This window comes from Dasypus novemcinctus, chromosome 17, assembly GCF_030445035.2.
Source record: "Dasypus novemcinctus isolate mDasNov1 chromosome 17, mDasNov1.1.hap2, whole genome shotgun sequence".
Classification (NCBI taxonomy): Eukaryota; Metazoa; Chordata; class Mammalia; order Cingulata; family Dasypodidae; genus Dasypus; species Dasypus novemcinctus.
The window spans coordinates 3,726,820-3,753,408 of record NC_080689.1 but is presented as its reverse complement, the minus strand read 5'-3'; the positions used below and the strand labels follow the sequence as shown (position 1 = coordinate 3,753,408).

Genomic DNA, 26,589 nt, shown 5'->3' with positions numbered 1-26,589 from the left:
TTGCACATGCCTTTTGGGGAGACACAAAGCAATCCATGGCAACCCCTACAGAAGCAGGGACCGGAGCAGCTGTGTTTATGAGGGTTTGTGTCCCACCTTGGCAATGGCTGGTGTTTTAACTTTCGGGTGGGAATATGATCGCACAGCATCATCCTGCAATGGAACAGAGCTGAGGGGACTTTGGGTGCCATCTCTGTTGGACACAAAATGGGCAAAGGGGATGGACTTGGCATATATTTTCCTTTTGCCTTTCCAAATCCACCATCTATGCTTCTGCCCCTGTTCTCCCCCAGGAGGCTGGTGAATTGCATCAGTGACTCCCTCACCTCTGGTGTCCTCTTGGGTTTGGCCAACAGAAGGACAGGAGCCTCTCTGTCCCCATCAGCCGATGCCATCTGACTGCTCCTCCATCGAGCTCGTGAGGAGGCTCTGACTTTTTCTGGATTTTGGTAACTGCTTCCCCACCCTGGCCTAATGGTAACAGCTCCCCGCTCTTGCTAGCCCCAGGGGGCTTCACCATTCTTTTATTGGTTTCCCCTTAGCTCTACTTGCACTTTTCAACAGTCTCATCACCCCATCTTTCTTCCCTGTGACAACTGTCCTGACCACTCGAGCAGGAGATAACTTCTCCTTCTGGTGAGCTCCCACAGTCCTTGCCAGCTGCTTTTTACAGTGCCTCATGCCTGGATGTTGAGGCACAGCGGTGCTCCCATCCCACCCTAGGCTGTGCGCTGCCGCAGGCAGAGTCTAGGCCTGATTCTCTTTGGTTCCCTTGCTCGAGCTTGATATTGTCTACGTAGCAGGCGTTCAGTCTGTGGAATGAGTGACTGACTCGATGAATCAATGCTTTAATAAAGAAATAAATCCCTGGTTCCTTGGGTTCGGCTTTGGGTAAATGTATTGGGTCCTGCACAGGCTGCACAAGTACTAGTGCCATGGCCATAAGCATTTTGTGGCAAAACACGTCCCTTGGTCCTTTCAAGATGGGGACCAGAGAGTAAACATTCTGTAGAGTACACCCCACAGCCAGAAATCTAGTTGCCACTTCACGGTGTCTGGATTCAGAATATCCTCACATCACAGCTCTAAGTGCGGACTTGAGCAGTCCCACGACCTGGATTAGATGCAGGAGTTGTAGTTCAGTTGTTTCTGTTTTTCCACACATTTTCTGGGATTTGCGTGTTCCTGCAACTTTTGCCACCAAGTCTTTCCATTCATTATAAAAATATTGTATGTCGTACTTGTGGGAGGCTCTCTACAACGAAACACAGCAAAAGCCATATTGAACAACCAAATATACACGAATCCCTGTCGTCGACCTTAGGGGCAGTGGTCGGAGCTGCCGTTGGTGACGGCTGGGAATGCTGCTTCCCCCAGGAGGGTCTGTTGTACAGGACATTCCTTCTGCCTCTGGGCAGCACGGAGACGCTGGGAAGCTCCATTCCAACCCTGCCTGTAACTACTCTGGGCCGTCCACCCTTCGTCTCTTTTCACCCTTCGTCTCTTCTCTGTGGGCCGCGGCCGCAGCCTCACACCTCCCTTTGGCACCTCCGAGAGGCACGGAAGGAAACAGCCGGTCTGATGGCTGGGCCGGGTCACAAGGGTGGCGGGGTCAGGCTACCACCGGAGCTCTCTAAATGCTGTCTCCACCTTCTGTCACCTTCAGGCGCCCGTTTCTGGCTCAGAGGAGGAAGCTGAACAGGTGACCGCCCTGAACGGGAAACCCACCCCGGAGCCTTTGCGGGCTTTTGTTGTTTTGTTTAGTTTTAAGGCAGAATTTACATTTATTGTCTCTGCAGACGCAGGAGCCAAGGTCAGTCTAAAACTACTCAGACCTGATCCTGGGAGCCTTCTAAAGGACTCAGCAGGGACAGCAAGGCCACTCTCACTGGGAGATTTAAATGCGGCAGCCTCAGAGCTGGAGAGTGGCTGGGGGTGGGCTTTGGCATGTGCTCCCTCGCCACACACCCCTGCCCCTCTCCCTGTGGACAAGCTCAGCGTTCCCCACGGGGCTGAGCAGGACCCCATGGCCCTGTGGGGCCCTACTCTGCCCTCTGGGTCCCAAGAGACACAGAATAAGGCATGTCATTTTGAGATGCAATTGCCACCTCCAGCTCCACTTGGCAACTGCCTGCTTTCTAGTAGCTGCCACGGGCTGTGCCTCTGTGCCAGCACCCTCTCCCCAGGAGACTCAGCAACTGGTGCAGTCACAGGCTCTGGGGCAGTGTCCGGGAGGGCCCTGCTGTGCCAGGCACTGACCCCGCCTTTGCAGGGCGGGGGAGGGCCGGGGGTGGCCACGGCACACTCGACGCCTCACCACTAGCGTCCTGCACCACGTGACGAGATGAATTCGGCCCCGTGCTCATCTGCCCCGCAGCCTCCGCCTTCCCTGCCTGTTCGCTGTGCCCTTCCTTTCTTTTCTACATCAATCTGTCAATTTTCCGGTCTTTCACAGAGGCCATCCGTCTTCGGTCACCAGGCTTTTCTAAGTGCTCTCCGTACAGCAACAGCCCGGCCACCTGCAGCGGCCGTCAGAGCCAGCCTGGCCTAGGCACGGACTCGAAATCCCGGCCTGGCCGCGACATCCCCACAGCCCCGAGACCTGGGAGCGTGCCAGGTGAGGCCGAGACACCCCCCAGCTTGGAGACCCCCGCCTTCCTCACAAACCCGGGGTCTCCAGGAACCACCGGGCGGGAGCCCCCGCGCGTCGGTGGAAGGAAGGCCGCGCTCAGGGCTACTCACCGTGCGCGCCGCCCCCGGCCATACTGGGCTAGCAGCAGCAGCAGCGCCACCGTCACCACCAGGATCCCGGCCACCGAGACGGCAGCCACGACGATGTTCCTCTGCAGGAAATGCAGAGTCTGCGCGCACGGCAGGTTCTCCTGTGGGACCTCTAAACAAGACAGCAGAGCAGAGAGTGGTGGCGCTGCGGGCGTGGAGAGCCGCGCCTCTCCACCTCCGCTGCAGAAACCCTCTCGGGGCAGCCGACGCCTGTGTCTGGTGGGGGCTGGAGGGGGGAGTCTGGGGGCGCGGGCGGGCAAGCAGCAAAGTAGCAAGAACATTGGTAGGAGGTGAGGAGAGGAGAGGAGGGTGTGGGTGGGGAGGTGGAGGCAGGCTCTACACGGGTGAAAAGCTCCTGCTGCTCAGGCCTTGAAGAATAAAGGCAGATGTTCAGCTGAAGCTTTTCACACAGCCGTGGTTCAAGTTCTCGGCCGCCTTCCCCTCCTTCCCGGCCCCCCAAGCCCCCAGCCCCGCATGGAATCGGGACATTCTACTCCACGCACGCTCTGCCGCTCGAGTGTAGGTCTGGGGGGATTTTAAGTCTGTCCTGAACCAGGGACGACAAGGAGGACTTCCAGCCTTCGGGGCCTGGCAGGAATCTCGAGGGAGGCCGTGGAACGAGCCGAGGAAGGAGCCCAGCTGGCGTGGCCGTCCCCTGCAGCTCCCGTCACTCGACTTGCAATGATCGAAAGGGGAAAAGGAAGCGATGAGATGTGCCTAGAGCCAGGTGCTGGCTCGTGACTTCCTAAGTGAAGGACGGTGGAGGCCGGGAGGACACGGGGGCCAACGCAGAGGGGCCGTGGCCTCTCCCTGGCCCGCGCGGCGCAGACCCGGCCGTCGGCTCTCCTGAGTTGGAGCGCTGACCGCGGCCGGCGTGTAGCGCCCTGAGCTCACTTTAATGCTCTGGCGTCACCGTCTTGACTATTCCTCTATTTTCAGCAAGGGGCCTCCGTTTCCTTCTGCACTGGGCCCCTGATGGCAGAGGCGCTCCTGGCTGCCGGCGGAGGCCCTGGGTCTACGGGCTGGCAGGACTGCCTTCTGTAACGTCCAGTCAGCAGTGATTAAGAATCAAGCTGTGCAAGTGAATTTTAAGTTGAACTCCCTGGAAAACTTTTCCTCACAAATATTTTCAAGTCTGTGTGTCTATTCAATGTCGTAGCGTTTTTATAATTTTTTAGTGTTTTTCTGGGTTGTCACTTTTTGCACTCTAATCCAAAACTAAGATTTCCTCTTTTAAATAAAACAAGATAGCTATTTATCCTGATAGGACCTTCTTCGGGTCTCAGAAAAAATATCTGGGATGAAATGTTGAATATTGGCCGGCTGGCCCCTGTGCACACACGGAAGGTTTGCGAGGGGAGCCGGGGCAGAGCAGGCGGCCACGAGGCCTCGCTCAGAGCAGGAGTCTGGAGGCTGGCCTGGCTGAGGGGAGCGCGGTGGCCGTTACTTCCTGCACCCTGGGTGTGGGGGCGCTTGGCCCCCCACCTCGCAGGCGGCACTCCGAGGTGTGGCTTGCCCCAGAGCAGCTGCAGGAGACACGGGTTGGAGTCTCGGGACACAGCAGCAACCGTGCCAAACGGACGGCGCCGCAGAGAGGGCCGGGCGGACGGGCGCCCCTGCGCCTGGTGTGCTGCCCGCTGGGCGCAAAGGCTCCCGCGTCAGCAGCAGAAGACCAGCCCGGGGCGCGGGGCTGGGAGCCGGGGCAGACCAGAGCAGAAACCGCCCGTTCCCCCGAGGAGAAGCCGTCCGGGGCCTTCTCCGGCCTCGCGAGGCGGATGGAGTGGTCCTCTTCAGGGCCTCGCGTCTGGCCAGGAAGGCCTGTGCTCGGCTCCCCACTTGCGGGAGGTAGGAGCGGGGAGCAGACGCTGTGGAGGGAGGGGCCCTGGGCTGCGCCCCAGCACGCTGGGCTGAGGGGCCTGGACTCGGGCCGCGTGCGGACAGCCGGTGTCCAGCTGACAGCGGCCCTCGCCGCTCAGCAACCACCCAAGAGCAGCACTTTCTGAGAGAGGTGGAGCAGGAGACGTGCTGCCTTCTGTTCAGTTAAACTGCCGTGCAAGGGCACACACATTTCAGAGTTACCTGCACTCAAGCATCTCAGGAGGGTCCCAGCGGTGGCTTACCTGCACGCGCGGCTGGCTCCTCCTCTCCATTATCTGGAGGAGACAGCCACGCCTTCGCGTTCCTGAAGAATGGATAGGGCTTTTTATACATCTTTTCCCCATCAACGTCACCTGCTAAAGACAAGATGGTGAAACTTGTTCATCTGGTATTATAATGAAAGTAACTTCCACTACCATCAAACTGAGGAACTAGGGAGGATTTTGGAGAAGAGTCCAAATGTATTACTGTACATTGGTGTTTTGTTGTTGTTTTTTTAATAAAATAAATTCCTATGTGATCCACCCATACACTGACGCACATGGTTCTCAAAGTTGAGCCGGCTTCAGAATCACCTGGAAGGCTTGTTAAAAATAGATTGCAGGGAAGCGGACTTGGCCCAGTGGTTAGGGCGTCCGTCTACCACATGGGAGGTCCACAGTTCAAACCCCGGGCCTCCTTGACCCGTGTGGAGCTGGCCCATGCGCAGCGCTGATGCGCGCAAGGAGTGCCATGCCACGCAGGGGTGTCCCCCGCATAGGGGAGCCCCACACACAACGAGTGCACCCCGTAAGGAGAGCCGCCCAGCGCGAAAGAAAGTGCAGCCTGCCCAGGAATGGCGCCGCCCGTACTTCCCGTGCCGCTGACGACAACAGAAGCGGACAGAAACAAGACGCAGCAAATAGACACAGAGAACAGACAACCGGGGGAGGGGGGAGGAATTAAATAAATAAATCTTTAAAAAAAAAAAAATACATTGCAGACCACCCAAGGTTCTGGCTTAGTAGGTCTAGGGTGAGTCTGAGAAAGTGCATTTCTCATCAATCCCAAGTGATACTCTTGCTGCCAGTTGGTGGGAGGGGGGGGTCACTCATAGAGGACCCTAGTGAGAGCTTCTCTGAGCCCACTTCTACTTGTATAAAATATAGTTTGCACATTTACAATTATAGAGATAATAATGAAGCAGGCTAATAAGATAGGGAATTAATAGACAAATCTGGAACCTGACAGAGAGTCCACATGGATACCTGGAACCCCCAAGAGGGCTGCTGGGGGATTCTGCTACCTAGAACAAAGACTCCTTCCTGAGAACAGGCAAAGCCCGGACGTTCTCTTGCACTTTATCGTTGGGTCCTCTCTAAGGGATTGACGGGTGGGGGAATAATCCAAACCGCAAACAGCTGGAGCCCCCGCCCTGCCTTTAGCAAAGGGGCGGAATAATTAACAGTTTAAAAGCGAGGCACAAACCGGAGCCCTGCTCGCGCGCCTTACTCTTCCGCCCGTGGACCTGTCCTGCCCTCTGCAAGCCGTGGTCGCCATTTTCCCTCTGCCACGGGGCCACGCAAGTAACCCTGGGGATTTATGATCTATAATGAGGAGCTGTAGCTTGTAAATCAGCCCTCTTCTTCCCCTTCCCACTACCTGGGACCCTTGCTCTGTTATTTTCTCTTATTTTCTCCCATTTCTCTTCCCTCCCTACCTAAATAAATTACTGGCCTAACTGACCTGGTGTGCTCTTGAAATTCATTTCTGCAGCATAGCCAAAAATCTAGATAGACTCCGGTAACAATAAAACCTACTTGTTGAAAATTTAAATGGCAAAATGTTCATGAGAATAGTTTATAAGCCACAGAGGACGATAAGAAATGTCTCTGCAATTGCAAGGACAAAGCAGAAACGCCAGCATTGAAGTATTCGTTTATTGATAGAGGGCCTGCAAAATGGTTTATCAGAAAAAGGACAGGGTTGAAAACCGGAAATGTTTGCACCCCTGCCACTCACTCTCTTTGAGTCATTTGCGTAAGAGACCTGTCAAAGGAACCGAGTTTAGCTTGGAGAGAGCAGGAGACAAAGACAGCTGCCTCCGCCGGAGGCAGGACTGGCTGGAGGAGACCAGAGGTGCTGAGAAGTTCCAGGGAGCAAACTAGAAGCTCCAGGGAAGATGCTTGACCGCTGTTCAGCAGTTAGAAAGTAGCTCGCAGAGGGCGTGGGAAGGGGGGGAGCAGCGAGGCCCTCGCCCCCAGAAGAGTTCAACAGGCTGCAGGAGGGAGCCCTCCCCACCTGCCCAGCCTGGATGGGGGACCTCTGAAAGCCCCAGGGGCAGCCTTGGGATGAGCTTGGTAAATCACAAGGGGCAGGGAGCAGTGCCATGTCCTTAAGACTCTCACGTGGGTGTGTGAGGACAACCTCGTGAGGTCCTGATTATTCCTGGGAAAAAAGATCGTTTGTTCCTTATTCAATTTGCTTTCGAAAGGAGAGAAAACTCCCAATGTACTATGATTCATAATTACTTGACTTTGGAAATGCCGCTTGTCCAATCAGAGCCCACAGATTAACAACCACAGACAGAAAACTCTGTGTAACATGCAGTCAGTTCATTAAGGGACTGAGTTTGCTTTGCTCTTTCAGATCTGTGACAAGATAAACTTGTCATGTGAACACAAAGTTGACTTTCCTTCTCCCCTACACCATGAGAAAAAATATCCCAGAATTAGAAGCCACTGTAATACTGATTTATCATCAACATGATCATAAGCTCTCTTTTACCTAAAGTTCTTTGGAGAGTTTGAGTGGTGTTTTTCACATGTGATACTTTGATCATTTATTGGACTCTTCTATTTGGGAAAAAATAGGCACAATCATCAAGCTTTAACAAATAATTAGTGTGATTTCCAAACTTCTTTTCAACATTATAAAACCATTAACTGTAAGAGAACCATTACAAGAGCAAGCAATGATAAGCAAATCTCCCTATCCTTCATGGTGAGATGCATTCCACATCATCAATCAACCACATAAAATTCTAAGTGGCCCAGAAACAAGAAATGTTGGCTTTGCACTCAAGGAAAAGTTGAAGTCTTCCATCTTCATAATTTCTCTTTTTTTTTTTTTCCATTAAAAAGTTGTGGGTTTAAAGAACAATCATGCATAAAATATAAAATAACCATATACTGCCCTATTATTTACATCTTCCATCATTTTGGTACATTTGTTACAATTGATGAGAACACGTTTTTATAGTTGTACTATTAACTATAGTCCATGGTTTCACTTAGGATTCACTGTGTAGTGCAGTTCCATGGATATTTTTTTAAAATTTTATTCTGGTGACATACACAACCTAACTTTCCCCCTTTTAACCACATTCAGATATATATTTCAGTGCTGTTGATTATATTCACGATGTTGTGCTACTATCACCACCATACATTACCAAAAACATTTCCTTCATTCCAAACAGGAGCTCTGTACATTTTCAAGCCTTAACTTACCATTTCCCACCCCACCCCATCCGCTAATAACCTATATTCTAGATTCTGACTCTCTGAGTTTGCTTATTCTAATTATTTCAAATCAGTGAGATAATACAGTATTTGTCCTTTTGTGTCTGGCTTATTACACTTAAAAACATAATGTCTACAAGGTTCAACAGTGCTGTCGCATGTATCAGAACCCCATTCCTTTTTAGAGCTGAATGATATTCCTTTATGTGTATATACCACATTTTATTTATCCATTCTTTTGTTGATGGACATTTAAGTTGGTTCTATCTTTTGGGTATTGTGCAAATGCTACTAGGAACATCAATGTGCTAATATCTGTTCGAATCATTGTTTTCAATTCTTTGGGGAATATACATAATAGTGGGATTGCCAGGTCACGTGGTAATTCTATACTTAACTTTCTGAAGCCAAACTGTCTTCCACAGCAGCTGTACCATTTTACATTGCCACCAGCAATGAATGAGGTCCTATTTCTCTGCATCCTCTCCAAAACTCGTAATTTTCTGTTTGTTAATAGTAGGCATTCTAATGTGTATGAAATGGTATCTCATTGTGGGTTTGATTTGCATTTCCCTGATGGCTAATGATATTGAACATCTTTTCATATGCTTTATAGGCATGTGTGTATCTTCTCTGGAGAGATATTTATTCAAGTCTTTTGCCTATTTTTTAATTGGGTTGTTTGTCTAATTGTTGTTAAGTTGAAAGATTTCTTCATATGTTCTAAATCTTAAAACTTTATCAGATGTATGGCTTCCAAATATTTTCTCCCATTGTGTAGGCTGTCATTTTATTTTCATGAGAAAGACTTTTGAGGCACAAAGTATTTCATTGTGATGAGGTCACATTTGTCTATTTTTCTTTTGTTGCTTGTGCTTTGGTGTAAAGTCTGAGAAACCATTGCCTAGCACGGGTCCTGAAGATGCTTCCCTACATTTTCTTCTAGGAGTTTGATAGTTTTGGCTCTCATATTTAGGTCCTTGATCCCCTTTTATTAGATTTTTGTATGTGGTGTGAGGTAGTGGTCCTCCTTCTTTCTTTTGAATATGGAGATTCAGTTTTCCTAGCAACATTTGTCAAAGACATTTGTCTTTCCCAATTGAGTGGTCTTTGTAAATAATAAGTTGGTCATAAATGTGAGGGTTTATTTCTGAGCTCTCAATTTGATGCCATTGATCCACATGTCTGTCCTCCTGCCATACCATGCTGTTTTGATTACTGTGGCTTTTATAATAAGTTTTAAGATGAGGAAGTATGAGTCTTCCAACTTCACTTTTCTTTTCCAAGATGACTTTGGCTATTCGGGGCCCTTTACCCTTCTGTATAAATTTGATGTTTAGTTCTTCCATTTCTGCAAAGAAGGTTGTTGGAATTTTGATTGGGATTGTGTTGAATCTATAAATTGCTTTGGGTAGGATAGACATCTTCAGCAATATTTAGTCTCCCAATACATGAACATGGAATGTCCTTCCATTTATTTGTCATCTTAGATTTCTTTTACAATGTTTTGTAGTTTTCTGTGTACAAGTCCTTTACATACTTCATTATATTTATTCCTAGATATATGATTCTTTTATGGAATTTTTTTCTTGATTTCTTCTTCTGAGTGTTTATTGCTTGTGTTTAGAAATACTATTGATTTTCAGGTATTGATCTTTTTTTATTTTTAAAGATTAATTTTTATTTATTTCTCCTACCTCCTCCCCCATTATCTGCTGTTTCTATTCACTGTGTGTTCTTCTGTGTCCACTTGCATTCTTGTCAGGTGACACCAGGAATTTGTGTCTCTTTTTTGTTGTGTCATCTTGCTGCGTCAGCTCTCCATGTGTGCAGTGCCATTCCTGGGTGGGCTGCTCTTTTCGCACGGGGCAGCTCTCTTTGCGGGGCAAACTCCTTGTGAGGGGGGCACCTCTATGTGGGGGACACCCCCGTGTGGCATGGCACTCCTTGCACACAGCAGCACTACTTGTGGGCCAGCTCATCACATGGGCCAGGAGGCCATGGGTACTGAACCCTGGACCTCCTATATGGTAGGCGGATGCTCTATCAGTTGTGCCACATCTGCTTCCCCAGGTATTGATCTTGTATCCTGCCACTTTGCTGAATTAATTCATTAGCTCAAGGACTTTTTTAAAATTGATTTTTCAGAATTTACTGTATATAGAGTCATGTCATCTGCAAATAGGAAAAGTTTTACTTCTTCCTTTCAATTTGGGTGCATTTTCTTTCTTTTTCTTGTCTAATTGCTCTGGCAAGGACTTCAAACACAATGTTGAAAAGCAGTGATGTCAGGGGGCATCATTGTCTTGTTCTTGATCTTGGAGGGAAAGCTTTCAGACTTTCACCATTAAGCATGATTTTAGTTATGGGTTTTTCATATATGCCTTTTATCATGTTAAAGAAGTTTCCTTCTATTTCTATTTTTCTAAGTGTTTTTTATCAAGAAGCGATGCTGGATTTTGTCAAATGTATTCACCAAATGCAATGAATAGCCCATAATGATGAAAGAGGTTGTTAATTTGAGAGGAGTGGGGTGAGGGGGTGGGGGATATGTTGGGAACTCTTATAGTTTTTTAATGTAACATTTTAAAAAAATAGAGAAAAATAAATAAATAAAAGTAATGTGTATAGCTGTGGATCTAGTTAGTGGAAATAGTTTGATGATGTTCTTTCATAATCTGTAACAATTACTCCACAAAAATGTGAAGTATTTGTGGAGGGGTGATGCATGGAGATTCTACAAATTAAGCATTATTTTTTGTAAGCTCATGACTTCTCTAATAAAAAATTAGGAGCAGAAAAAAATGCATTTTGCATCAATTGAGATGATCATGCTGTTTTCCCCCTTTTGTTCTATTATGTGGTGTATTACATTAATTGATTTTAAGTTGAACCACCCTTGCCTTCCAGGGATAAATCCCAATTAATCATGTTGTCTAATTCTTTTAATGTGCTAGTGGATTCAGTTTGCTAGTATTTTGCTGAGGATTTCTACTTCTATATTCATATGAGATGTTGGCCTGTAATTTTCTTTTCTTGTGATATCTTTAACTGGTTTCAATATGAGTAAAATATTGGCCTTGTAGAATTAATTAGGAAGAGTTCCTGTCTTTACAATTTTTTAAAAAATCATTCTCTGCCCCCCCCCCCCAATATGTTTTTGCACTCACTGTCTGCCGTCTGTGTCCATTCACTGTGTGCTCTCTGTGTCTGCATGTCTTCTCATCTTCTCTTTAGGAGGCACTGGGAACTAATCCCAGAGCCTTTGATGTGGGAGAGAGGCACTCAATCGCTTGAGCCACCTCAGCTCTCTGGTTCACTGTGCCTCCCATTGTCCCTTCTCTATGTCTCCTTTGTTGTGTCATCTTGCTGTGCCAGCTCTTCACACGTGGGCCAGCTCATTTTCACCAGGAGGTCTCAGGATCTGAACCCGGGACCCCCCATATTGTAGACAAGAGCCCAATCAATTGAACCACATCTGCTTCCCTTCAATTTTTGAGAAGGGTTTGAGCAGAATTGGAGTTAAGTCTTCTTGGAATGTTTGGCAAAATGTCCCTGTGAAGCATCTGGACCTGGGCTTTTCTTTGTTGGGTGGGTTTTGATTACAGATTCAATCACTATACTAGTAGTGGGTCTGTTGAGATCTTCCATTTCTTCTTTTTTTAAAATAAATTTTATTGAAGTATATCAGTCATAAAGGAATATACATTGTATTAGCCAAAGGTGTGCTGATGCAAAATACGAGATATCTGCTGGCTTTCATATTTATTTGGGGTAAAAGCTTATAGTTACCAGGCGTTAAGTGTAAGTTACTCCCCTCACCAAAGTCTCTTGCCTTGTGTTGGAATAAGATGGCTGTTGACATCTGCAAGGGTTCAGGCTTCCTCTCCCTCTTAGGGCTCCATGGTCCCAGCTTCTTCCAATATCAGCTGTAGGCTGAGATAAGTCTCATTTCTCTCCCAGAGCTTGTTTCTCTCTGGGCTCAGCTGCTCTGCTCTCTCCAGAAGGCCAGCTGTAAACTGTCAAGTTAATGGCTCATTTCTATTCCAGGGCCCCTGCCGTGTCTAAAGGAGCCTTCTTTCCTTCCTCACATATCTGCTTCTCTGTGTATTTACTTCCCAGGGCTCCATCACTAAAACTCTTTCTTCTCTGCCATGTCATTTTTTTCTGTGAGTCCCAGCCCACCAAGGTGGCCCAATCACAGCCTTAACCATTATTTAATCAAGTAAAATTGAAACCTCTGAATCCAACCCAAACTAATATGCCCAGAGGAACAGATCAGTTCACAAACATAATCCAATATCTATTTTTGGAATTCATAAACAATATCAAACTGCTATATACATAAACAATAAGTGTATAGTAAAAGTTGTGAACTTAAAAACAAATATGCACATCATCATATAGGACTCCCATTTAACGCCCCACCACGAACACCTTATATTGCGAAATATTTGTTACAAACTATGAAATAGCATCATCAAAATATTGCTAACTATAGCTCATATCTTATATTTGGTATATTTTTCTCCCAACATACCCGATTATTAATATACTGTATTAACATTCTTTAGAATTCAGGAGAGAACGTTCTTATGTTTGTCCTGTTAACCACAGTCCATCTACTACCACAGGATTCCCTGTGTTATACAGCCCAATGCTTTGCACAGTCCTTTCAACATGTATGTTCAGTGGCTTTCATTTCATCACAGAGTTGTGTTGTCATCACCCCAGTCAACCTTAGGATGATTTCATTACTCCAAAAGCAAAAATCCCATACCCCCCTCATGCCCCTCTATAGTTGTCTCTCAGAACTGATCTAATATCTTCTTTGCCATTGCTGCAAAAATATTACAATATTACTGTTAACTATCATCCATCAGTTACATTAGTTATAATTTTCCCATGTATCACCATATTTTTAACTCTTTGTAACAGAAGAACATTCTTATATTTATGCTCTTAACCACAATCATCATCCACTACTGAAATCACTATGTTATACATACCCTAGATTATTCACTACTTTCAATTGATATCTATGTCCACAGGTACACTCTTCAGCCACAATCTCATTTATAAATCAGCAGTGTTAGTTACACTCACTATAATGTGTGACCATCAACTCTATTCATTTCCATGCTTTTAAAATAAACCTTACTAAAAATTATATATACTTTGAATATCAGCTTCTATTCTCAACCCACATTCTATTTCTTGGTTACCTATACTCTAGAGTTTACCTATCTAAGATTTCTCGCCATATTTAGCTCCTATTAGTGGGACCTTACAATATTTGTCCTTATATGTCTGGCTTATTTCACTCAACATAATATCCTCAAGGTTCATCCATGTTGTCATATTTATACTGACTTCATTTCTTCTCATACCTAAATAGTATTCCATTGTGTATATATTTGGAAGGAACAAAAGTGTTTAATTTGGAAGAACTCCGACTTATCTATTTTTCTTTGGATGCTTGGGTGTAAGGTTTACAAAACTATTACCTACCACTTCAAGATCTAAAAGATATTTCCCTGTATTTTCTTCTAGAAGTTGTATGATTTTGGCTTTTATATTTAGGTTCTTGATCCCTTTTGAGTTAATTTTTGTATAAGATGTGAGATGGGTGTCCTCTTTCTTTCTTTTGGATATGGATATCCACTTCTCCCACAGCATTTGTTGAATAGACTTATCTGGCCCAGCTGGGTGCGCTTGATTGCCTTGTCAAAAATCACTTAATCATAGATATAAGGGTCTATTTTGAGTTCTCAGTTTGGTTCCATTGGTCAATCTGTCTATCTTTGTGCAGGTAACATGCTGTTTTTACCACTGTAGCTAAGTAAATGCTTTAAAGTCAGGAAGTGAGAGTCCTCCAACTCTGTTCTTTTTTTCAGACATGTTTGGCTATGTGGGGCCCCTTACCCTTCCAAATAAATTTGATAATTGGCTTTCCCATTTCTGCAAAAAGGTTGTTGGGATATATATTGGAATTGTGTTGAATCTGTAAATCGGTTTGGGTAGGATTGCCATCTTGACTATATTTAGTCTTCCAATTCATGAACACAGAATATCCTTCCATTTATTTAGGTCTTTTTTTTTTTTAGAAATTTTTTTCATCCATCGATCCATTCATTCATTCATTTAATTTATTTATTTTTAGCAATGTTTTGTAGTTTTCTGAGTACAGGTCCTTTATGTCCCTGGTTAAGTTTATTCCTATTTGATTATTTTAGTCACTATTATAAATGGAATTTTTTCCTGACTTCAGTTTGCTCATCAATAGTGTATAGAAATGCTACTAATTTTTGCAAATTAATCTTGTATCCTGACACTTTGCTGAACTCATCTTAGTTCTAGCAGCTTTGTTGTGGATTTTTCAGGATTTTCAAGATATAGGATGATATCATTATCAAATAGTGACAGTTTTACTTCTTCCTTTTCTATTTGGATGCCTTTTATTTCTTTATCTTGCCTAATACTCTAGCTGTATCTTCTAGCACAATAACAGTGGTGACAGTGGGCATCTTTGTCTTGTTCCTGAAATGAGTGGGAAAGCTTTCAGCCTTTCACTGTTGAGTACAATGCTAGCTGTGGGCTTTTCAGATGCGTGTTTTACTGTGTTGAGAAAGCTTCCTTCTATTCCTATCTTTTGAACTGTTTTTATCAAGAAAGGATGCTGTATTTCATCAAATGCCTTTTCTGCATCAATCAAGATCATGTGATTTTTCTTCTTCAATTTATTAATGTGGCTTATTAGACTAATTGATTTTGTGTTGAACCATCCTTGCATACCTAGGATAAAACCCACTTGATCATGGTCTATAATTCTTTTAATATGTATTTGGATTCAATTTGCAAGAACTTTGTTGAGGATTTTTGCTTCTATATTCATTAGAGATATTGGTCTGTAATTTTCTTTCTTCAAAGCATCTTTACCTGGTGATGTTTGCTTCATGAAATGAGTTTGATAGCATTCCTTCCTCTTCAGGTTTTTGGAAGAACTTGAGCAAGATTGGTATTAGATCTTCTTTGAATGATTGGTAGATTCACCTGTGAAGCCATTTCATCCTGGGTTTTCTATCTTTGGGAGGTTTTTGATGACTGTATTGAACTCTTGTGATTGGTTTGTTGAGGTCTTCTATTTCTTCTGAGATCAGTGTAGGTTGTTCGTGTGTTTCTAGGAATTTGTCCATTTTGTCCATGTTTTCTAGTGTTTTGGCATGCAGTTGTTCATAGTATCCTCTTATGATCTCTCTTATTTTTGCAGGATCAGTGGTAATGTCCCCCCTCTCATTTCAGATTTTATGTATTTGCATCTTCTGTTTTTGTCAGTCTAGCTAAGATTTTGTTGATATTCTTGAAGAACCAACTTTTGGTTTTGTTGATTACCTCTGTTTTTTGGTTTTGTTTTGTTTTTTTTAGTTCTCAAATTCATTTATTTTTCCTCTGATCTTTATTATTTCTCTCCTTCAGCTTGGTTTGGGATTAGTTTGCTCTTCATTTTTATTTCCTCCAGGTGTTGCAGTAGTTATGTCTTTTATTTTAGCTCTGTTTTTTTAATGTAAGAATTGAGAATTATAAATTTCCCTCAGCACTGCCTTTGATGTATCCCATAGGTTCTGATATGTTGTTGTCTTCTCCTTTTCATTAATCTCAAGATACTTAATGAGTTCTCTTGCAATTTATTCTTTGACCCATGGATTATTTAAGAGTGTGCTGTTTAATACCGTACATTCATAAGTTTTCCCTCTTTTTTCCATCCATTACTCATTTCCAGCTCCATTCCATTATAATCAGAGAAAGTGTTTTGTATAATTTCAGTCTTTTAAAATTATTGAGACCTGTCTTGTGACCCAACATATGTTCTATCCTGGAGAAGGATCTATGAGTGCTTGAAAAGAATGTATGTCCTGCTGTTATGGAGTGCAAAGCTCTATAGATATGTTAGGTCTAGACCATTTAATATATTAGTCAAGCTCTCTGTTTCTTTATTTATCCTCTGACCAGATATTCTATCCAATACTTAGAGTGGTATATGGAAGTTTCTAACTATTATTGTAGAGACATCTATTTCTCCATTCAGTTTTGCCAGTGTGTACCTTGTATATCTTGGGGCACCCAGGTTAGGTGCATAAATGTTTATTACAGTTATTTCTTCTTGGTGAATTGCCTCTTTTATTAACATATAATGACCCTCTTCATCCCTTATAACAGTTTTTCATTTATAATCTATTTTGTCTGATATTAGTATCACTACTCCAGATCTTTTCCAATTACTATTTGTGTGGAATATCTTTTTCCAACCTTTCACTTTCAAGCTGGTTGCATCCTTAAGTCTGAGGTGAGTCTCCTGTAGACAGCATATCAATGGCTCATATATTTTTTATCCATTGTCGGTCTGTTTCTTTTGATTGGGGAATTCAATCCATTAATATTCAGTGTTATTACTTTAAAGGCATTACTTATTTGTCCATTTTATCCTTTGAATTTCCATTGTCATATCTTACTATTGTCTGTCTTCTTATCCTTTAAGTTACCCTTACTAATAATCTTCATTTCTACACTCTTCTTCTTGTCTCTTGCCCTTGTTTTTTCCTTTCAGTCAGTAGCACTCCCTTTGGAATCTCTTGTAAATCTGGTATTTTGGGAACATACTCTTTCCATTTTGTTTGTCTGTGAAGACTTTAAATTCCCCATCCCTTTTGAAGGACAGTTTGCCAGATAAAGAATTCTTGGCTGGCAATTTTTCTCTTTCAGTAATTTAAATATAAAATACCACTTTCTTCTCACCTCCATGGCTTCTGATGAAAACATGTAGTTTATTGAGGCTCCCTTATATGTAACACATTGTTTTTCTTTTGCTGCTTTCGGAACCCTCTCTGAATATTCTGAATAGTGGGTGTCTCAGATTAGGACTATTCAGATTTATTCTGTTTTGAGTGCACTGTCTTTCTCGGATATTAATATTTATGTCTTTCATAAGGGTTGGGAAGTTTTTGGTCATTATTTCCTCAAATATTCTTTCTGCCCCTTTTCCATTCTCTTCTCCTTGAGACACTGATAACATGTATGTTTGTGTATTTCATGTTGTCATTCAATTCCCTAGACCCTGTTCCATTTTTTCCATTCTTTTTCTATTCTCCTGTCTTTTCAAATTCAGATGCTTGGACCTCCAAGTCATTAGTTTTGTCCTCCATCCATTCAAATCAGCTGTTATATGCATCTAATGTATTTTTAAATCTAATCCATTGTGTTTTTCATTCTCATAAGATCTGTTACTTTCTCTGCAGGCTTTCAAATTGTTCTTTATGTTCTTCCACTGTCTTCTTAACAGGCTTTATCTCTTTAGTCACATTTTCCTTCAAAATCCTTGAAATGATTTAGGAGATCTGTGTGATTATTATTGATTAACTGTTTTAAATCCTGTGTCTTGTCATGACTTTTTATTTGCTCCTTTGGCTGGGCCAAATCTTCCTGTTTCTTAGCATGGCTCATAATTTTTTGCTGATGTCTAAGCATCTGAACATGTTGGTGAATTTACCCTGATAGTCAATTTCTCTCTCTTGTATAGTGGTTTTGTTTCACAGGCCTTCTTTGAAATTTGGTTCAGCTTATTCTAAGTTTTTAATATTTAATATTTCCCAGCTCAAGTTATCAAAATTAGGCCAGGAACTCAATAATGGAGTGCAGACCAGATCAAAGGGACAAGAGAGACCTAAAAGCAGTTTTTCTCCTTACAGTTTCCCAGCTGACCAGCAGATGATGTTCCTTGGCAAATATTTCAGTGGAGGTGTCTCTTTCAATCTCCATTTGCTGTTTATTTTGGTCTGGACAGAGCTGAGATTCAATGCAGGCTTTTCTGAGTAAATTCACCCCAGCTCTCTTCTTAGTAATACTTGCATGGTATGTATATATATTTCCATCCTTTCACCTTCAAAGTACTTGTAACTTTGAATTTAAGGTGAGTCTCTTGCAGACAACATATAGCTGGGTCTTCCTTTTTTATCCATTCTGGCAATCTCTGCCTTTTAACTGGAGTATTTAATCCATTTACAGCTAAAGTCACTACTGATAACACAGGACTTTCTTTTGCCATTTTGCTACTTAGCCTTTGCAAGTCTTATACATTTTTGTCCCTCAATTCTTCCATTTATGTGTACTTTTATATTTATTTGATTTTTTGTTTTGTACCATATTGAATGCTTTCTCTTACCCTTTTTGGATATATTTTTTCATATATTTTCTTTGTGGTTACCATGGGGTTAAACTTAACATCCTAAAATATAGCAGTCATATATGGTTTTATACCAACTTGACTCTGATAGCATACATACACTTTTCCCATATCCCTCCATCCCCTTTTTGTACTTTTACATTTGTATCTTTGTACATTGTTGAAACCATATATTTATCACTAGTTTTTATGCATTTGCCTTTTATCACCTGTAAAAAATAAGAAATGGAGTTATATACCAAATAATACATTGCAATAATACTGGCATTTATAATTATTCAAATGATTACCTTTATCTGAGGTCTTTATTTCTTTATGCCACTTTGAACCACTGTCTAGTGTCCTATCATTTTAGTTTGAAGAACTCCCTTCAGTACTTCTTGTAGGGCAGGTCTAGTGATAATGAACTCCCTCAGCTTTTGTTTATCTGGGAATGTCTTAATCTCTCCCTCATTTTTAAGAGAAAGTCTCACCAGACAGTTGTTTTCTTTCAGCAATTTGATATATCAACTGGCTTCCTTCTTGTCTCCATGAGAAATTGGTATTCAATCTAGTTGGGACTCACTTGTACATAACACGTTGCTTTTCTCTTATAGCTTTCAAAACTTTTTCTTTGTCCTTTGCATTGTGATATATGATGGGGTCTGTTTTTCTTCATGTTAATACAGTTTTTTGTTCTCTGGGCTCTTAGATATGCATATTCATGTCTTTTGCTAAGTTTGATAAGTTGTCCATCATTATTTCTTTGAATATTCCTTCTGCCCTTTTCTCTCTCTTCTGCTCTGGGACTCCCATAATGCATGTATTGGTATGCTCAATGGTGTGTGACAGTTTGAAGCTGGGTGGACCCCAGAAGTTCATGTCCTTAGAGCTAATCCTTTCCTGTGCTTATAAACCTATTGCAGATGGAAACTTTTGATTAGGTTAAGTTAAGGGACCTTCCTTTTGATTAGATCACTTCAGTAGGGTATGGCCCAGGGTGGGTCTAATCCTTTTACTTTATAAATGGGAGAAACATGCAGAGACTCACATACAGAAAAAGCTTCAGAAGCTGGAATTAACAGAACAATTAACAGAAGCCACTTTAGCCAAAAGCTGAAAGAGATAAGACAAGGAGGAGAAGGGAGACATGAGTCATAAGCCTGATTGCTTATGCACAGAAGATAGCTGGGCATCTTCTGATGCTGCAGCCATGTTCCTGATCACCAGCAGCTGCTTGGTGAGGCAGCATCTCTGATGATGCCTTGATTGGGACAGTTTCCCGGCCTCAGAACTATAAATTTCAACCTAATAAAGTTCCATTATAAGAGCCAACACATTTCTGTACATTGCTCTAAGCAGATTCTAGCAAACTGAAACAGTATTCTATAGGCATCTTTGGCTATTTTCACTTTTTATCATTCTTTTTTTTCTTTCTGCTTCTCAGCCTGACTCATTTCAGGCTGTGACTCTTGTCTTTAAGTCACTGATTCTTTCTTCTGCAAGCTCCAATCTGCTTTTCAAACCCTTCTGGGAAGGTTTTCATTTCAATTATTGTGATCTTCAACCCCAGTAGTTCTGCTTAGGTCCTTTCTAAAATTTCTATCTCTTTACTAAGTGTTAGAGGTTTGCAATAATTAACAATCTGTAGCTCAGTTTCCCCTGATATGCATTGGAGAAAGGCTAACCCCATCCCCCATAAGCCTACATGTCTAAGGGCACGGCACTTCCCTGAAGATTAAACAAAGAAACCACATAGAGGCTCAGAGTAAAGGGAAATGGAAACCTTCCCTACCTACATACCAGAGGGAGATAAAATTCCTACAGAACAAAGAAACATCTGCTCCTGCAGCATGCCAAGAAACCATAACTCCTTAACCCACTATCTTCTAGTCACTGTCAGGGAAAGTTCCACCTCCAGGGCTTCCTCTTGGCCCCTGCACCTCACTCGGACCCTCAACCCCCTCCCACCAACTATCATTCCCCTGCCTAGGAAAGTTCTGCATAAACTCAAGTCCCCCCGTCCAGGAGTGGGCTGAAGTCTCTCTTCAGGCCCCCACCATGCTGGTGGGGGGGCTGAAGTGTGTTCTTCAGACCCCCTCCGTTGAGAGAGCGTCTCAATAAATCTTTGTCTATAGTCATTTCAGTCTCCATGTCCCAGTAAGTGCCGTATTTTCTCCAACACTAAGATTCTCATATTGCTCATTCCTTGTTTTCCTGGTATCTTTTAGTTCTTTCTTTGCATTTCCCTTCATTCCCTTGAGCATTTTTAGGATCATTTTTCCAAGTCTTTGTTTTTTTGTTCACATTCTGATTGTCTTCATTGTTTTCTGGGTTTTTTCCTCTTCCATTGGATGGGCAATCATTTCCTGTTTCTTTTTCCTTTTTGGTCTTAAAATCTTTTTTTTTTTTTTTTTTGCACAATGTACATTTTTAACATTTTAAAATGTTAACTCTGGAATTTATTCCCTGATTTTTTAACCAGTTGATGATGAGACAGGGATTTTCTTGAGCTTAGCCATCCTAATAGGAAGGTCTGCCCAAGGCAAATGGAGTTCAGGCCCCCCCCCCCCTTCTCTGGGCCTCTGTCCTGTCCTGGACTTGGGCTCGTTAGTTGTTTTGGAGTTGCCCTGTTTACAGGAGTTTGAATGCCCCCTCTATATCCAGGAGAGAGCCCTTCCTCTCCCAGGCAAGGCTTTGCCCCACACTTTCCATCTCTACAGTTTCTTATACTCCTTTTGTTGTCTCTAGCTGCTTTGCCTGGAGGGCAAATTCTGGGAGGACACACGTTAGAGGTTCCCCCTTCCAAGGTTTGCAATGATTAGCAGGTCATAAGGCTGTGACTCCATTCCAATAGATTGAGCAAGCTACAGTCTAGGGTGGAAGACAGCACATCTCCCTCCAAGAATGAATAAAGGAGCCATATCACAGTGGAAACAGAGCAGATAAGGACTCTTACCCCTTCTGGGCCCAGGCACCATCAGATCTTTCCCATTCCTAGCATACCCTACCTCCTAGCCCACTATCCCCTAGCCATACATGGGAAGGATTCACTGTACAGCCCCTTATTGGTCCCAGGCTGTACTCAGACTCTAACCCCCTCCATGGACTAACCATGGACTAACGTTTCCCCCCCATTGATGTACTGTATAAAGGCATATCTACCACCTTCCAAAGCAGGCTGAAGTCTCTTCAGAACCCCTCTGTTGGGAGAGCTTCTCCATAAAATTCCTGCCTGCAATCATCAGTCTCCACAAACCTGTGAGTGCTGTGTCTCTAACTGGGCACTCTGGAGAGGAGTTTCCCATCTGAAACAGGGTCAGGAACCTAAGAAGGGGGCACACACAGGCTCCGAACTGCCCCGGGAGGCGTCAGGATGGGTGCTGGGAGCTTCTTCCACACCTCCCCACACTTGAGCTTTCTTGACCTGCTCAGCAAATGCAGCCTTCAACTAACTGTCCCTCGTAGCCCTGAGCAAGCATACTGTTTCAAAGTCTCCTCCACCGTCCTTTGTTCAGGGTGGGCTGGAATAATGGCTGCCCTCAGAGCTGGGCCCCCAGTGATCTGTAGTTGCTAATCAAAAGCCATGAGCAGGAATCCCTTTTTTGTATGTTACATTTTGTGTAATCTAACTACCTTTAAATATATATGTGTGTATGTGTATATATATACAAAAAAGCCATGATCAGCAATCAGCTGTACCCACCCCTAATCTTGGGGAAGAGGATTTTTATGTTCCTGTCTGTCACCAGTGAGCTAGCAGGGACTGGCTCCCATGGCTCCTGCTGTGAGGTGGGGATGGACACTGATAATTTAACCTCAGGGTGGAGAGAGCAGTTTACTGCTCTTTACTGTAATTTCCCTGCCTCTTCCTCCCACTCTTGCCTGGATACTGTACAGTGTCCTACTGACCTCTGGAGTTTCAGATGGTTGTTTCGGACAGTTCCTATTGGTTTAATAGTTGCTCCGGTGGAAGGACTGAGTCCTGGAGCTCCCTACTCTACCATCTTCCCACAATTCTGCTGAGTTTTGTTATTAATACTCTTAGGAGATTGGAGCATTGAAATGAGCCTTTGGTTAGATGAAGTGACAGCACCTGATTGCTCAGTGACCCTGGGTGAGGACTAGATTCCCTTCAGTAGACCCAAGGCCACTCTTAGCTGGAGTTGCTGTCCACAGACCTGGGTACGCCTTTTACAAGGCGCTTCGCTTCTCAAACTTTCCCATCCAAACCTTCTTAGCGCTGATTTTTTTGCAGAACAGTCCTGCTGCACAGTGCAGCCTGTGGTCTGGGACTTCCTGGCCCCTGCAGAGGCTGCTCCTGGCCTCTGAGGATGCAGCTGCTCAGCCTCCTTCTCCTGTGGTGGGCAATCTTCACCACTGTTGGTAGGGCCATCTCAATTCTTTTCTTTCTTCACTGTCCCTACTCAAAAACCCTTCTCAAAAGGTCTGCCTCTCTCTCATTCTCCCACATCTCCTTGTGAATACAGACTGAAGCACTTTAAAAATATCTTAAATTTTGGCATATTTATATGCGATAATTCTTTCTTGACTAGATTGGCTCCCTTATTAGCTGTGAGCTCTTGGAGAACAAAAATGCTCTGGACACAGTGCCTGTCCTTGAGTAGATGAGTAGCTAGGAGTGAAAGAATTGATTTTGTACAATCTGGATTGAAATCTCCTGAGAAACTCTGAGCCACAACCAGTCAGCTAAACCCGCTCTTGTTAGCCAAGACGACAGTTATGGGAAGGCTGCTGGGCACTGGAGCGTTCACTTCCAAGCTGGCTCATGCACAGGGCCGTTGGCTGAAGGCCTTACCCCCTCACTGGCTGTTGACAGAAAGGCTGGGTTCCTCGCCGCAAGGGTCTCTTGTTAGGACGCTTGAGTGTCCTCACAACATGGCAGCTGACTTTCCCCACAGTGAGTGATCCAAGAGGGAGCAAGGCAGGAACCTCCATGTCTTTTATAGCTTAGTCTGTGAAGCAGCACACTGTCACTTCTGCCATATGCCATTCATTAGAAGCAAGTTGCAAAATCCAGTCCACGATCCAGGGGGAGGGGGATTAAGCTTCACCTCTTAGAAGGAGAGCTATCGCATAATTCGTGAACATATTTTAAAACCATAATAATGCAATTGAAAAGGAGATAGTTGAGCAAAGGAAACATTCTACTTGTATCCATATGAACAATATATTATAATTCATAAGGATTTTTGATCTGCTACCTCTGGCTTTCTGTAAGAATTGTGGACAGAGAGAAATGACACCTGTCTGAAGACTAGTCAACATACCAGATAGTGTTATGATTCGTCTTACGGTCATTTCAGAGTAAGTATAAAGGGGGAAAAGGACAACCCTAAATACAATACAATGAATTTCTGATTAGAAAATGTTTGCAAAGAAAAGAGATACTTTGTAAACTAATTCTGACATATTTTTTAATCTGTCCTATTTCCTCCTAAAAGAAAAAGAAAAATTTCTTATTTGAAAATTATCAACTGAAGAGCCAGTTTTACAAATGGAAAGATCATGCTAGATAGTAAGCGTCTATTCCCCCAGATAATTATACTTAAACAACTAACAATTGCATTTTATTATCGAGGGGCTAAGGTACATTATTCAGTGGCTGAAGTGTCCTGATACTGTAATGTACACTCCCGGGCAAGCCACACCTAACAGTCACATCACAAGAGTACAACTGGAAAAACACCAATCTTACATATCAGTATTTAAAAGCTCTAAACTGTGGCTCAGTCTACATGTCTATAAGGGACCTGCAGCCTGCTGCTCCTTGGAGGCTAAAAGAGCCCTACTTCCCCCTTCTGAGGGGGGAAGTCTGAGAAACAGCCGAAACAGGGCAGAAGATGGGCCCAGGCCCAATACTACTGAGCAGTCACTAGCCCCCTGCCCCCCCCAAACCTCACAATGACCAAATGGGATATATTATAGACTGCAAGGTTGGTTCAGTATTAGGAAATCCATTACTGTCAAATGTATTATTAATAGATTTAAGGAAAAAATCATGTGATTCATTTCATAGATGCTGAAAAGATCTTTGATAAAATTTAATACCCTTTCCTGATTAAACACTCAAGCAAATGGAAATAAATATATTCTCAATATGTATATATCCATATGTATGTATTGTGCCTATACACATGTATATGTATACACATATATATGTATGCATACACACATAAATATCTTAGTCATATGAGTCCTATAACTAGTATTTTACATAGGAAACACTAGAAGGATTTCCTCTAAGAACAGGAAAAAGGCAAGATGCCTGTTATATCTCCACTATTATTCAAGACCATTTAGGAGGTATTAGCCAGTGCAATTAGGCATGATAAATAAATTAATCAGAGGTATGATAACTGGTAAAGAAGTAAAACTACCACTATTTGAAGATTTTATAATAGTATACCTAGAATTTAATAAAAGTAATAGGTTATAAAATTAACATACAGAAATCAGTTGCCTTCGTATACCAAAATATTAACTAAGTAGAGGATATAGTCATAGAGGAAGCCCATTTATAGCAACAACATAGGAGAGTAAATGTTTAGTAATACATTAACAAGACAGGAGAAAAACTTCAACACACACTGAAAGATCCAAAAGTAAACATGAAGAAATAGGAAGATATCCCCATTTCTAGCCCAGGATGACTCAACATCAGTTCTCCTAAAGAAAATTTATAAATTTATTGCAATAGCAATAAAAATATCAACAAACTTTTAATGAAGTTAGGTAGTTAATACTAAAGTGTATATGGAAAAACAAACATGCAAAAACAGACAGGAAAACACTGAAAAAACAAAAAACACAAAGCGGGGACTAGTCCTACAAGACAGTAAGACTTACTATTTAGGCCTCTGTAATTAAATCAGTGTGTACTGGCATATCCTCTGTATACAGCAACAAATGGACCAGTGGATTAGAATAGAAAGCCCATGAACAGACTCAGTACGCGTAGAAAGTAGTATACGATAAAGGGGGCATTTCACATCACTGGAGCAAGGGTGTATTTTTAAAAAACAGTGTTGGGACAACCGGGTAGCCTTTACAGAGGAAACAAAGCTGCCGGCTGTGTCGTCGAGGCCATTCTAGCCTGCAGGTGGTGCAAAGTACAAAATCATCCTCTCACCTCTCCCAAGCAGACCCAGGCACCAAAGAGATGTTCAGTTATATTTAACTCATGATTGTTGTGCAATTTGCAGAAGGAAATGGGTAGGACGAATACAAGGATATTAGAAGTACTTCGTTTTCAAGAGAGTTCTGTGGTCATTTAATCTTAGAAAATCAGCTAAGTCAATGGTTTCAAACACAAGGGTGGGGAATGCATAAAGATGTGCATATTCCTGGCTCCACTTCTAGAGCTTCCGGAGGCTCCAGGAATACGGGTTTTTAATGAGCTCTTCTCATTCCGCAGCCCTGCTCCTCCCTGTTGTACCGCCAGGCTTGGCAGCCACAGGCCGAGGTCATAGCCCTGCACCCAGGCATTTGCCAGCTTGGGCAGAGACACATTTGGCCCGTTATTTCTTTCCAAATTCTTTTCAGTAAAGAAATATCTCTCGGGGTTCTCGCTCTTGGCCTGTCTTCCAGGCCAATCTGCCGCCATCATAACCGGAGGACGCGCCTTGGCTCACACTGGCTAATGCGGCCAGCTCGTCAGCGGGAAGGGACCACGTTTCCCACACCCGTGGGATGGACAGGACCCCTCTGGACTAACCCTGGGGGAGGGAACTCAGCCCCTCGCCAGCCCCTCCAGCCCGGCGCGCGAAGGGCCTAGGCTCATGAGTTTGGGAAAAGGAATCGGACCGTGTAGCTGGCTCCTTTCTTTTCTGTCGTCTTTCGCTCTTTGGCATCTGAACTGCTCCTCTAGGCTGGGTATTTTATGAAGCAGCCCGGGTGGGGTTTGGGGGAAGCCACGGGTTTCTAAGCCCTGCCAGGGATCGGGACACATTCCTAATGGGGATGAAACGCCCACGTCTTCCAGCCAAGTGTTTCTCTAGAAGAGAGTTACACTCCATCCACGGACCCTTGGGGCAGACGCACATTTGGTTCTGAATTCAGGAAAAATGAAGAGGGGGTATTACTTATCGACCCCCGACCCCAGTTTTACCCTTCTGCACTTACCGCTACTGGCAACTTTGTCCAAATTACGAAGCTGAGATTCTGATTTAGGAGAATTCTCATCAATAC

General features: G+C 43.4%; 1 protein-coding gene across 1 annotated transcript; it reads right to left on the bottom strand.

Moving 5' to 3' along the window:
- Nucleotides 1–832: 832 nt before the first annotated feature.
- Nucleotides 833–26,589, bottom strand: LOC131273849 (uncharacterized protein C2orf92-like). The gene is made up of 4 exons (XM_058277999.1): nt 26,524–26,589; nt 4,902–5,015; nt 2,743–2,893; nt 833–1,255 (listed from the first exon to the last, which is right to left on the bottom strand). The coding sequence occupies exons 2-4, from the start codon at nt 4,990–4,992 to the stop codon at nt 1,120–1,122; spliced, it is 378 nt and encodes a 125-aa protein (XP_058133982.1). The 5' UTR covers nt 4,993–5,015; nt 26,524–26,589; the 3' UTR covers nt 833–1,119.

Excerpts from the sequence above, each read along its gene's own strand:
- LOC131273849 (XM_058277999.1), bottom strand. The coding sequence starts at position 4,992 with ATGTATAAAAAGCCCTATCCATTCTTCAGGAACGCGAAGGCGTGGCTG. Across the intron at positions 2,894-4,901 it reads GGAGCCAGCCGCGCGTGCAG|AGGTCCCACAGGAGAACCTG; the intron begins GTAAGCCACCGC and ends TGTCTTGTTTAG. Across the intron at positions 1,256-2,742 it reads GGCCGGGGGCGGCGCGCACG|AGAGCCTCCCACAAGTACGA; the intron begins GTGAGTAGCCCT and ends GTTTCGTTGTAG.